This window comes from Hemitrygon akajei, chromosome 2 (genome assembly GCF_048418815.1).
Source record: "Hemitrygon akajei chromosome 2, sHemAka1.3, whole genome shotgun sequence".
Classification (NCBI taxonomy): domain Eukaryota; kingdom Metazoa; phylum Chordata; class Chondrichthyes; order Myliobatiformes; family Dasyatidae; genus Hemitrygon; species Hemitrygon akajei.
The window spans coordinates 2,939,639-2,953,992 of NC_133125.1; the positions used below are offsets into that span (position 1 = coordinate 2,939,639).

At 40.6% G+C, this 14,354-nt stretch overlaps 1 protein-coding gene across 1 annotated transcript in view; it reads right to left on the reverse strand.

Moving 5' to 3' along the window:
* Positions 1-14,354, reverse strand: part of slf1 (SMC5-SMC6 complex localization factor 1) — a 151,666-nt gene that overhangs the window by 84,162 nt on the left and 53,150 nt on the right. The window contains exons 4-5 of the mRNA XM_073066417.1: positions 6,474-6,714; positions 3,276-3,438 (exon numbers count right to left, since the gene is read on the reverse strand). Coding sequence (XP_072922518.1) covers positions 3,276-3,438; positions 6,474-6,714 — 404 coding nt within the window. The remainder of the gene's footprint in view (positions 1-3,275; positions 3,439-6,473; positions 6,715-14,354) is intronic.

A 14,354-nucleotide genomic window follows, 5' to 3' on the forward strand; every position in this document is an offset into this window, starting at 1 on the left:
TTCTTTAATATTTTAAGCAAGGTTACTTTTTTATTTCGATCTTCTACAGTTTCAAAATAACAAAAAAGGAAAAGGGCCCAAAACAAAAGTTTGGGCACCCTTGTTATGTACCCCTAGGGTTCATTTTTTCTGTGAATTGTCACTTTAAAACACTGGAAGAATGAGACTGACTTTTGGACACTGTTTGAGCTGCTCCAGAGAGTGAGAGTGAGAGCGAGACAGAGGTGGAGTTATTTGATGGACAATCGATGTTATGGTTTCTCTGCAGCTTGTCTTGAATATACAAGGACACACAGACACACGCAGTTAAAGAGTCAAGATGGATTCGGTCAATGGAAGACACCAGTGAGTCAGTCACTGGTTTAAACTTTCAGAAGTCCAAAAGCAGTGAGTTGAGATCGATCCAGAGTACTGACAAACGACTCTCACAAGTTTGGTGCACTAGAACAAGTTTGCAGGAAGGGAGGAGAGGAGAGGAAGGTTTGAAACAGAAGAAACCTAGTGACAAAGAGATCATTGTTTGGAGACTCTAAGTAGCCCGTGAGGGTGAGTTTGTTTCCATTCAGCTACGAAAGTGTGATTGTCACTTAGTTAATGCACAGGAGTGGGTTCTCTGGTGAGGGGAAAACTTTGTGAATACCACATGTTTGTTTACCCTTGTCTGGGTGTGGTATTTCACTGAAGACAGGCACCCCTGTGGCAAATCACCGTTGGAGTTATTTCATATGTCGTGGAACTGGATAAGTGGCTATCACGTTGTGTGATTGGAGTAACCTTGTGGAATCTACCAGAGTGTCGACCCTTGCCTGGGTGGTGGTCCCCTTGAAGATGGTCCCCTTTGTGATAAACTACTGTTGGTGATAATCCATACGTGGATTCTGTTTGAGTATCCTGTGGCCACCACTTTGAGATGTCCCGTAGCTGAATTCAGGTGTGGTACCACTTGTGTTGAAAGGATATTCGTTGAAGATCACTGTCGGTAGCACTTTATGTGTGTGGAGTGGAACAAATCTAGAGATAAAACCTACTGTTATTGTTATTTTGGTATTGCTGTCGTGGAATCTGTGGAATATTGATGTAATTGCTTTCTCACAACATTCGTCTTTAGATTACAAACATCTCACATTAATTAACCTGTGCATTTGAACTGAACTTTTCTTACATACCATCGTAAGACTGTATCACTTGCCACCTAAGTTGAAGTAGTTTTGGGGATTTATATATCTACACCTATATATGCATATCACCGTTAACTCTTGATTTACTTGGTTTAAGTTACTATATGATGTAGTTACTAATAAAGTAGTGTTTTGTTAACTGCAAAACCAGACTCCAAGTGAGTTCTATTGTTGCTGATACTTTTACAGTGTTGTGTGTACATGACACACTGCATGGTCAGTACTCAGTAACACCCCCTTTGGCAAGTATCACAGCTTGTAAATGCTTTCTGTAGCCAGCTAAGAGTCTTTCAATTCTTGTTTGGGGGATTTTCGCCTACTCTTCCTTGCAAAAGGCTTCTAGTTCTGTGAGATTCTTGGGCCATCTTGCACGCACTGCTCTTTCGAGGTCTGTCCACAGATTTTCGTTATTGTTTAGGTCCGGGGACTGTGAGGGCCATGACAAAACCTTCAGCTTGCGCCTCTTGAGGTAGTCCATTGTGGATTTTTAGGTGTGTTTAGGATCGTTAACTTGTTGAAGCCATCGTCTTTTCATTTTCAGCTTTTTAACAGACGGTGTGATGTTTGCTTTCAGAATTTGCTGGTATTTAATTGAAAATATTCTTCCCTCTACCAGTGAAATGTTACCCGTGCCACTGGCTGCAACACAAACCCAAAGCATGATCAATCCACCCCTGTGCTTAACAGTTGGAGAGATGTTCTTTTCATGAAATTCTGCACCCTTTTTTCTCCAAACATACCTTTGCTCATTGCAACCAAAAAGTTCTATTTTAACTTCATCAGTCAAAATGCATCAGGCTTGTTTAGATGTTCCTTTGCAAACTTCTGACGCTGAATTTTGTGGTGAGGACACAGGAAAGGTTTTCTTCTGATGACTCTTCCATGAAGGTCATATTTGTGCAGTGCACCGCCACTCCAGAGTCTGCTAAATTTTCCTGAAGGTCTTTTGCAGTGAAAAAGACTTTTGCAGTGAAAGGTCTTTTGCCTTTCTAGCAATCCTACGAGCAATTCTCTCAGAAAGTTTTCTTGGTCTTCCAGACCTCATCTTGACCTCCACCGTTCCTGTTAACTGCCATTTCTTAATTACATTACAAACTGAGGAAACGGCTACATGAAAACCCTTTGCTATCTTCTTTTAGCCTTCTCCTGCTTTGTGGGCATCATTTATTTTAATTTTCAGAGTGCTAGGCAGCTGCTTAGAGGAACCCATGGCTGCTAATTATTGGGACAAGGTTTGAGGAGTCAGGGTATTTAAAAAGCTATGAAATTTGCACCACCTGGCCTTTCCTAATGATGACTGTGAGCAAGCCATAGCCCTAACAAGCTAATTAGGGTCTGAGACCTTAGTAAAAGTTATCTGAGAGCTCAAGTCTCTTGGGGTGCCCAAACTTTTGCATGGTACTCCTTTCCTTTCTTTCCCCCATTCTAAAATTGTATAAAACAAAAATAATACACTAAGGCAACAAGAGTGAATCTGCAGATGCTGGAAATAAATAAAAACACAAAATGCTGGCAGAACTCAGCAGGCCAGACAGCATTTATGGGAGGACGTAGTGATGACGTTTCGGGCCGAAACCCTTCATCAGGAGTGAAGTAACATGGGATGGTCGGGGGGGATAAGAAGTGGGGGGGGGGGGGAGGGATGAAGTAGAGAGCTGGGAAGTGGTAGGCTGGAGGGAAATGGGCTGGGGGAAGGTGGAGAATTATGGGAAATAAAAGAGAAAGAAAAATAGGGCTGGGGGTTGATTATAGTGAGGGGGGAAAGAGAGAGAAAGAGAACTCTTTCATTATGCTCATGGCAGATCTGCCTTCATTTTCATCTACTCTTCTGTTTGCCATAGCTCTCCATTACTCCTACCAAAATGTTAGTAGCAGAGTGCAAATCAAATAAGTCAGCATACCAGATCTTCCAAATAATTATAACTATATTTCACAAAACTATCTTTGTGAAAACATTCTTAAAACTGGTTTGAATCAGAATTCAAAAATTAAGAATGTTTAAATGAAGCTGAACAATCCTGCAATAATCATCACTCAAGAGTAGTTTTCCCCTTACAACCAAGACGATAAACCTTCAGATTAAGCAGCTGTTAATACCTGCATAATGAACTGTCCAATGTACTCCACAGGATAACAAGGAGCCTTGTATATATTACTTAGCTTCTCCATTGTATAATTTCTGCTTTCTGTAAATACATGTGTAATCTGACAGCATTTTCTTGGTCGATGATAGACTGTTGCTTTTCCAGCATGTAGGACCCTTAAAAAAAAGATACTGCTTTCTAAGTTTACTTACGTGTAAATGTTCACATCTATAGATATATCAACACCCATATACCCACAATCTTTGTACACCTATTCCTTTTTTTTCTATATACAGATGTGTCTGCCTATAACAGAGATTGATAAGAGTGGTCATATTATCAATGTAGAGACCAAATCCTACTGTCCAACGGTCTATGCAAATGGATTGGATTCAGAAATCTTTTGACACTGAAAATCACGAGGCATTGACAACATCAGCAGCAGAAAGGTACTCCACCACAATCTGTAACTGAAGCTCAAGATAACCATGACCATCAAACCAAGCAATAACCCCAGTTCAAATGAAGCACTTGAATGGATATGCCTCAAGCAGTCCCAGAATGGTGCCAGGGGGTTAAGTTACAACAGCAGAGCAGTGGAACTACCATGCTAAGACTAATATGCAATCCCACAACTAAAAGATCAATTCAAAACCAGAGTAACACACAAAATGCATAAGAACTCCGCATACTAGGCAGCATTTCAGGTCATTTTGTGTGTGTTGCTTTGGGATTTCCAGCATCTGCAGATTTTCTCATGTTTGTCAATACCAGAGGTCTATCGCATGCGGCTTGAATGGAGGTAACTTGAACTGATACTTAATATTTTGGACACAAGAATTGGTCACATTACCAAGCACACAATGGGTAAATTTGGAGTGCAAATCTGTACAAGACTTTTCATTGTTTTCTATTTTAGGATCTTCACTTCCCTTTGTTTTATCTAAATTGAATAAACAAATAACTAATCCTATAGTTAAATATACATTATGAATATGGTTTCAATTTCGTAAATAAGTTTATCTTATCAAGCCCTATTATATCTATATTTTTTTTCAGCCCTCTATTATGGACCAAGCCTTTGTGTTATGGAAAACAAAAGGTATAACATGTTTTCGTGATTTATTTTTAGATAATAGCTTTATGTCCTTTGAACAGTCGTCCAATAAATATAATATGCCTAAAACCCATTTTTTTTTAGATACTTACAGATTAGAAATTTTTTGAATATTTTGTTACAGTCCTTTCCGAATTTATGTCCAATGGATATTACGGAAAAAATTCTAGCTTTGAATCCTTATCAGAAGAGTTTAGTAGCCGTCATCTATACTATTATGATGAAAATACAACCAGAGATATCAGATAAAATTAAGAAGGAATGGGAAAAAGAACTTCATTGTCTTTTACCCACAGAGCAGTGGGAGAAAATTTTACAGCTAGTTAACTCCTCTTCTAATTGTGCCAAACATGCCCTAATACAATTCAAGGTTGTACATAGGGCTCATATGTCCAAGGACAAACTTGCTCGATTTTATTCTCATGTTAATCCAATCTGTGACTGATGTCACTCTGAAGTTGCCTCATTGACTCACATGTTTTGGTCTTGCCTCCGTTTGCAAAATTACTGGAAAGATATTTTTGGCATTATTTCAACAGTTTTGAATATCAAATTGCAACCTCATCCTATTTCTGCAATTTTCGGTTTACCAATGGTGGATAATAGTCGTTTATCCCCCTCATCCCGGCGGATGATTGCATTTGTCACATTAATGGCTAGAAAATCTATCCTATTCAACTGGAAAGAAATTAATCCTCCAACTACATTTCAGTGGTTTTCTCAAACCATTTCCTGTTTGAGTTTAGAAAAAATCAGATCCCTCAGTCAAATTTGAAGAAACCTGCAGACCATTTATTCAACATTTTCATACGAGTTAAACTGACCTTTCCCAAACCTTATTCTTATCATCTTTAATTATTTGGATAGAGGTATGGAGTTATTGACACTACTGTGTATACTTGACATAATACAATAGCCCATGTCGGTTAGATTAGTTGATTTCCCTTTTTTTGGTTTTTTTTTTCTTATTTTTCCATTATTTGTAGCCTTCTATGAGTTTGGAAGGCTATTATATGTGGATTATTAACTGTTTGTATTTGTATTTTAACCTATTAATTATGTACTCTCAAGCTCTCTGTACTCGATGTTTTTCTTATTATGCTTGTTTGAAAATTAATAAAAAGATTTAAAAAGGAGGTAACTTGAACAAGAGGAGAAATGTCCATGAGCAACCCTAACCTTAACAATGTAAGAATGCAGTATACAAGGGTAAATTATGTGACTAAAGTATCTGCAAGTGTCTGGTCGATAAGTCATCACTGCCTCCAGGTTTTCCACAGAGGCCAGCGAATTCAAATCACTCCAAGCAGTAAGAAAACTGGCCAGTATACAAGATACTACAAAGAACCAAAGCCAACATGCACCAGATCTAGACATTCCAATGTCCAACCAATAATGTAGGCAATTGTTCAGCTAAGTGGTGTTCATAAAAAGCAGGGCAATGCAGTATCAGATTCAAAGTTACTATAAGTGCATTGACTGCTGTTAGGCAGCACCTGCCCCACTAAAAACTGGTCAACAATGCTCACTTTTGGTCTTGCAGAATCACTTGGATTTAGAGCTTGTTGCATGACAAAAATCACTGAAATCTACTCAATATTTACTGTTCTTAACATTGTGCATAACACACAATACAGCTCTCTTACTCTGGCTTCCTATCAATGTTCACCTGTATTGTTTTCAGACACATAGTCAGTAACATAATTATCCATTGTATATTCCATTCCTTTAAGACCTATTTAAAACAGAACAAGATATTGATATCTACAATCTCTCCAACCCCCCTCCAACCACCTCAGTCCACTGTCTCCCCTTTTGGCCATCAATTTTTCGCTCAACTTTCCTCCAAAAAGTTTCTTGGGACACCACCATTCTTTGAAAAGATGCAAAATACTTTACTTCTTTGCTGATATTTGCACATCACTTTTCAAAATTTTCTCCGTGACAAAATAATTTCAATTCATAACAAGCACCCAAACCCACTGCTATATACCGTACTTATTGCAAAATTATTTAAATATTACAGGTCACATTTCTAATAACAAAAAGAATCCAAAATATTATTCTAAGTGTTATGGCTCTGTTGAACAGTACCTTTTGAAACAAGCTCTTCTGCATTCATCATTAATGCGAAGTACTACCTTCCAGTTGTGGAACACTCCTGTTATCCCAGATCGAGCCAGCTCCTCACGCCATATCTTTGGTACAGAATCCATTGGTATAGGTAACTGTGTATTATTCTTAATTTTATATCCCCACTCATACTGGATTTCATTGAGCCACCTGCCATTCTTGGCACTGTCACTGATATAATCTTTCGTTAGGACCCATTTTCCTAAAACCAATAAATAAAAAAGAAAACATGTTCCTACATTTAGTAATTTAATTTTTTTTAAATGGCAATGGAAAAGTATAATAACTAAGACACTTGCATGTTAGTTCACAAAGTAGTGTTCTTTTTCATTCTCCCCACTGTTTAGGAGATATTTGCACCAAGATCCACAGACGGTTATTAGTATGTGCCTCAAGTGTTTAGCTGCTTATAAAGGAAGTAATTAACGATTCTATTTAAGATATTGTATGATCATTACTTCTGGGCACAATCTAGTTGTATTGTTGAGTAAGTAAGGATAACAAATAGAGTACAACAATGTACAGAATCACAATGTAACAGCAACTTTACGAATAAACCAAAACCGCTGAGAGACTGAGTGAAGGAATTAACACTGTGTGATGTGCTTCCAAACAACTGAGTTCCAAGCTGCAAAAAATATGTTTGATCCTTTATTATGAAGCCAGCAAAAATGAGCAATGAAAAACAGCAATAAAAACTAAAGGAACTAGCATAGCAATAACAAAATTAGCAATATTAGCGGTGAACAAAAAATATCTACCTCCTACCAAGTCTCCCTCTAACTAAACACGCCACAAAGGGTGAATACATTACTATACTCATTTCTTTCTACCATGCCCAAACCTATGGTACAAATTACCATAACCCATAATAAAAGCATGCAACATAAAATACAATACAGACATGGCTACAACACACAAGAATCTTAAATTGAGCATGAATCAGTTTTACGACGGAAGACAAAGGAACAAAGAGGTCAAATTAGTTCTGCTGCACAGGACCGAAAGAAGCTGCAAAGGGTTATAAATTTAGTTGGTTCCATCTTGGGTACCAGCCTACAATGTACCCAGGACATCTTCAAGGAGTGGTGTCTCAGACAGGCAGCGTCCATTATTAAGGACCTCCAGCACCAAGGGCATCCCCCATTTCTCACCGTTACCATCAGGGAGGAGGTACAGAAGCCTGAAGGCACACACTCAGTGATTCAGGAACAGCTTCTTCCCGTCTGCCATCCAATTCCTAAATTGACATTGAACCCTTGGACACTACCTCACTTTTTTAATATATATTATTTCTGTTTTTTGCGCAATTTTTAATCTATTCAGTATATGTATATTGTAATTGATTTACTTATTTATTATTATTTTTTCTTCCTCTTCTTCTATATTATGTATTGCATTGAACTGGTGCTGTTAAAAAATTCCACGACACATGCCAGTGTTAATAAACCGGATTCTGAAAAAAAAATTAGTTCAAAAACAGAGGCATGAAACTCAACCTTTAAAACTGTTAATAATAGATTGTAAATAATATCCTTGTCTGGGACGGTAATAACCTCTTTACCCTACCCTTCGAACATAAGAAAAGCACTGAAAGATGTAGATTACTTCCACAATCACAGAGGCAATTACGCACATATGGTTGAAGGGTAAATAAATCCATAAGTAATTGTTGATGACAGGATCCATTAATTTATAAGACCATTGGATATAGGAACAGAATTAGGCCATTTCGCCCATAGAGACTGCTCCACTCCTTAGCCTTCTCCCCGTAACCTTCAATGCCATATACGATCAAGAACCTATCAATCTCTGCCTTAAATACAGCCTCCACACCATGCCTGTGGCAACAAATTCCACAAATTCACCACCCTCTGGCTAAAGAAATTTCTTCATATCTGTTTTAAATGGACGCCCCTCTATCCTGAGGATGTGCAGTCTTATCCTAGATCCCCCACCATGGGAAACATCTTTTCCATATCTACTCTGTCTAGGCCTTTAACATTTGAAAGGTTTCAATGAGATTTACCCTCATCCTTCTAAATGCCAGCAAGTATAGACCAAGAGTCATCAAACGCTCTTCATATGGTAACCCTTTCATTCCTGGAAGCAGCCTTGTGAACCACCTCTGGACCCACTCCAATACCAGCACGTCTTTCCTTAGATGAGGAGCCCAAAACTATTCACAATACTCAACATATGGCCTCACTAGTGCCTTATAAAGCCTTAGCATCACACCCCTGCTCTAGTAATTCAAATCTTTTTGAAATGAATATTAACATTGCATTTGCCTTCCTCACCAAGGCTACCTGCAAGTTAACCTTTTGGATGTTTTGCACAAGAACTCCCAAGTCCCTTTGCATCGCAGATTTCTGAATTTTCTCGCCATTTAACAAATGGTCTCCGCATTTATTTCTACCACCGAAGTACATGACCATGCAATTCCCAACATTGTATTTCATTTGCCACTTTCTTGCCCATTCTCCTAATCTGTCCAAGTCATTCTGCATCCTACTTGTTATCTCCACACTATCCGCTGTCTCCACCTGTTATGAATGTACCACAGCTCTGAGGGGCCGAAGGGTGCGGGATCAGCCCCCTCCTTCCTGAGAATCGCAAGATCGCTATTAATTTGGGTCTTGGACCCAGGAAATGAGAGACAATGCAACGGATTTGACCATTGTTCTTAGAGACACTTGTGTGAATTGCGACTATATCCTACGTGCCAGCTCTCAGGGACATGGACACCCTTGGGCAATGTGGGGTGGGGATTGTATCACCCTACCTTGATTGACATCTACAAATCTGCCAGTCACGATAAAAGGGGACAGCAGGAGGCAGTATGCCAGCGACACACAAGACGGAGACACCATCGCTCATCGCTCCCGTAAGGACAGGAAACTGTTCGGGAGCCACGTGTGATTTGGTTCTCCTAGCTAGGGAATCGAGTGGCTGATAACCCCGAAAAGGATTCCGAACTGACAAAGGGGAACTCTCGTTCCCGATTCAACGATTTCAGTCCAACAGGCTGGCAAGTTTATTTTCTCTCTCCAACACGTGAGTCCCAGCGATCTCCGAAAGGCTAAAAGCCTGCATGAACTTCAGAGACTTTGATATTTCCATCGGACAATAGTTTTACCCCTAGACAAACGATAGAGCTACTTCATATTGTTGATTATTACTATACCCGTGCTTTAGATTGAGTATTGACGACGTATATGATCTGAATGTTTGTGTTAACCTTACTTTTGTGCCCCTTTATAAATAAAAACGTTTAAAAATAGTACCATCAGATTTCAGCGGACCTCTCTATCTTTGTTGGTAAGTGACTCAGTTATGGGGTTCATAACACACCAAACTTCATACATCATCTACAAACTTGACAACAAAGCTATCTATTCCATCATCTAAATCATTGATTTACAGCATAGAAAGAAATGGTCCCCACACCAACACCAATGGAACATCACTAGTCACTGGCAGCTAACTAAAAAAGGATCCTTTTATTCCCACTCACTGCCTCCTACCAATCAGCCAATGCTCTAACCATATTAGTAACTTTCCTGTAATATCATTGGCTCTTAACTTGGTAAGCAGCCTCACATGTGGCACCTTGTCAAAGGCCTTCTGAAAGTCCAAAGATATAACATCCACTGCATTCCTTTTGTCTATCCTACTTGTAATCTCCTCAAGGAATTCCAACAGGTTTGTCAAGCAAGAATTTCCCTTAAGGAAACCATGCTGACTTTGTCCTATCTTGTCCTACGTCACCAAGTTCTCCATTATCTCATCCTCAACAACTGACTCCAACATCTTCTCAACCACTGTAGTCAGGCTAACTGGTCTACAATTTCCTTTCTGCTGCCTTCCTCCTTTTTTAAAGAGTGGAGTGACATTTGCAATTTTCCAGTCCTCTGGCATCATGCCAGAGTCCAACGATTTTTGGAAGATCATCGCCAATACCTCCCCAATTTCTAATGCTAAATCTTTCAGAACCCTAGAGTGCATCTGTTTTGGTTCCCTCCTCCATGCTAAATTAGTTTAAACCCTCCCCAACAGCCCTAACAATCTGCCCGTTAGATTATTGGTTCCCCTCGGATTCAGGTGCAACTCATCCCTTTTTTTTTCACAGGTCATATCTCCTCCAGAAGAGATCCCCATGATCCAAGAACCTGAAGCCCTGCTCCCTGCATGAGCTTCTCAGCCATGAAATCAATATTTATCATTCAATATTTTACCCACAGTAACTAAGGCCATGTAAAAATTGCTAAAGCGAGGAGCATAAAAATCTTGCTTAAACATTCTCATGAAATTTTAAGTTAACTATTGAAATGTGAATATACAATTTGATAAAGTCAACTTGTAGGAGATACAAAGGATACACTATGATTTTTCTAAGTCATACTAAACAATAAATGTGGCGAGAAGTTGTGAGAAAGTTACAACATACATTGGGTGGATGTCTGTCAGTTTAATACTTAATTACAAAATAAAATTTAACAATCAAACATTAACCAATTCCCTGACTATTTGGTTTATAGTTCCAATCTTAAAATCCTAGCTATCAGAGTCTGAACCACTTTATTTCATTTTCCCTGATTCCTACTTGTACTTATAATGTGTTCAGTTCAGACAATACAAACAAGTCATCCATATGGACTTCCCGTTTTACTCCTGTACCATTTTCCCCGAACCAACCCCATTTCTTCACCAAGTGAGTACTTTCCAAAGATTCAAGATTCTCTGTATGATAACATTTCTATCTGTCCCTTCTCCCACATGCTTCAGGTCCAAATACACTTTAATTAAGAAATGTTATTAACCATGTATTAAGAAATTTAACTCAGATCAATGTGATGACCTTACCAGCACAAGATAACCCCACAAATTACATCCAACTTTGTTGTTCCTCTCTAAGACTTGTGGCTCATCCTGTAGCAATCTTGCCATTACTTTGGCATTTATCTGGTTTTTTTTTTAATGAGGCAGATTTTCTAGCTTCATGCTCAACCCAGCACGGATGGGAAGTGTGTAAGGAACCGGATGTATTCTTTTAAATCTACTCCCATTTAATAGGTAGTGGAAGCTTATTCCCACTATCTCCTCCAGCTATGACAAGCTTAAGCGTAACACCCTGGGAAAGGTTTCACTGCTAATGTAATGGCTTTTCTGTAGCAGCAGTGTTTGGGTTATGACTAGAGATAACGGGGGCTCTGAAATGTGCGCCATCCAACGAGGTGAGTGTTTCTTTTGTTGTGTGCCCAAGAGCGAGGTATTCACGGTCTTTTGTTTGGCAAGAGATGAAGAGAGAAGATGTGAGAAAGGAGAGGTCGTAGACCGCAGGACGGAGTAGATTTGGAGTGAGAGTCTGGGAGCCAATAACGCCCAGGGGAAACCGATGTATGACTAATGGATGGAAAACTGTGAGCTCCAACGTGCACATTAGACAGCTTCATTAAAATGGGCCCTTTTCTTTTTGCTTTTCTTTACTAACCCTCCAATCAAATTAAGAATTATAAAGTTAAATCATTTAATTGCATATGGGGTGCTGTCTGTCATTTCGTGGTACTGATTTGTTACATGGTAACTCATCATGCAGCATCCACACAAACAAGAGAATTGGCACCTCAGATTTCACATATTTGGCAGGGCTGGAGACTGACTTCCCTACCAAGTATGGATGTTGCTGGGGTGGAGTGGTAGTGTCCACCCACAGGGTTACTCTCAACTCATGTCCTCTTGGTTGAATCTCCCCTACTCTCAATGGAAAAAAGCCTATCCACATCAACTCTATCTATCCCCCTCATTATTTTAAATACCTCTAACAAGTCCCCCCATCAACTTTCTACACTCCAAAGAGTGTAGGACACAAGGATCAAAGACGCGCTGACCTGTCTGAATGGAGCTAAGTGGTTCAGTGTGTCGGACTTGATGAGTGGACATTACCAGATCCCCAAGGGTGAGGCTAATAAAGAGAAGACAGCATTTATATGTCTACTGGGATTCTTCCAGTTCGAAATGTTATGTTCCCCATAACGGGGTGGCTTACCAGCAAAGATAGAGAGGTCCGCTGAAGTCTGATGGTACTATTTTCAAACGTTTTTTTATTTATAAAGGGGCACAAACGTATGGTTAATACAAAACATTCAGATCATATACGTCATCACAACTCAATCTAAAGCACAGGTATAGTAATAATCAATCAGAAATAAGCTCTATCGTTGTCTAGGGGTAATGTATATATTGTTTGCTGTATATCTGAAAGTCTCTTGCGGCCACTGCAGTTCCACCAGCTGCCGTCTGTTGTGGTGTCGCGTTGGTGCACTTTTGTTAGAAAGAGAGAGAGAGAGAGAGAGAGATTGAATGAAACAGTTACCCAACAGGTTTTCCAACCTGTAGGAGTTCGGTTCGTCGAAGTCTCGTTGGGGAATGGACTCTCATCTGTGGCCTCCCCTGTAGCTAAGCCGTTCTTCCGTGGTGAGGTCGCCAATCCCAGGCAAGGAAAAGACGCACACGAACCCCACCACCGGCTGTCGCTATCAAAACGCTGTCGCAGGATTCCTAGCGTGTCTTCTGGTGCGTCTGAAGGGGTCGTCCCCCCCAGACCCTCCTTTATACTTCCTCACGGGATCGCCGGTGTCAATCTCTCTCTCAACCAGCCCACTTTGCCCGAGGGCTTTACACGTGGTCTTCATGAGACAATAGTCAGAGTCGCTTTATTCTGCTTCCCGGGGGAACATGGTCTTCAGCACGTCTCTCTCCTTCTTGGGTCATTTGACCCCCCCTTGACTAGGGCTCTGGTGATTCTCACAAAGGAGGGGGCTGGGGTCATAACAGAAAGGATACCCAGGGCACATCGGGAGCCCCCTGCAACCTTCCAGCAGGTCATAGCCAGTTTGGGTCCACCTTGGAAGAACAAGAAGCGAGGCTACTGAAAGAGCAGGGCCACCTGAAAGCTGAAGGGTTAAAACTTTCTCTGGACAAGTGCCAGTTCTGCAAGACATCTGTCAGTTATGTTGAGCACATAGTCTTATGGGATGGCGTTGCTACAGATCTGTCTAAGATAGAGGCAGTGACCACATGGTCAAGGCCTCAGACTGTGAGCACTTTGCGTTCATTCCTTGGGTTCTGTGGTTACTATCGGAGGTTCATGAAGAGCTACACGAAAGTGAGTCACCCGTTGAATCAGCTTCCGTGTGGTTACCTTCCCTTGGGGAAGAAAGGGAGGGGGACAAAAGGAGAGGAGGGTAGAGAGTATCTTAGCCTTTTGGACTGAAGTGGGATACAAAACGTGAAGAGACCTTTCAGTTGCTGAAGGAGCTGCTGTTCCAGGGGCCTGTGCTGGCTTTTGCAGACCCCTAATTGCCACATGTATTGCACACTGATGTCAGCTGAAGGGGCTAAGGGGGTGTCCTGCATCAGGATCAGGGCACCCGATTGAGGCCCATTGCGTTTGTCAGCCGGAGTCTGTTGCCCTCCGAGAAAAACTATCCCACATACAAATTGGAGTTTCTGGTGTTGAAATGGGCTGTGGTGAATAAGCTGAGTGACTACCTCTATGGTGCCTAGTTTGAGGACGGACAACAATCCCCTAACTTATGAAGGGCTGGACAGGGATGAAGAATGGGAGAGTGTTCCTGCCCCGGGGGTGAAGGCCATGTGCCAGATTGCCATCATTGTGAAGGCAGATGGAAGGCAAGGGCAGGATCAAACAGTAGATCAATTGGGAGCTTCTAATGACACCATTCCACATATTTACTGTAACTTGACTACTCTGAAGACAAACCAGTTGCTGGAATTGAGTCCTGGGGAAGTGGCAGCTACTTAGTGAGATGATCTGGG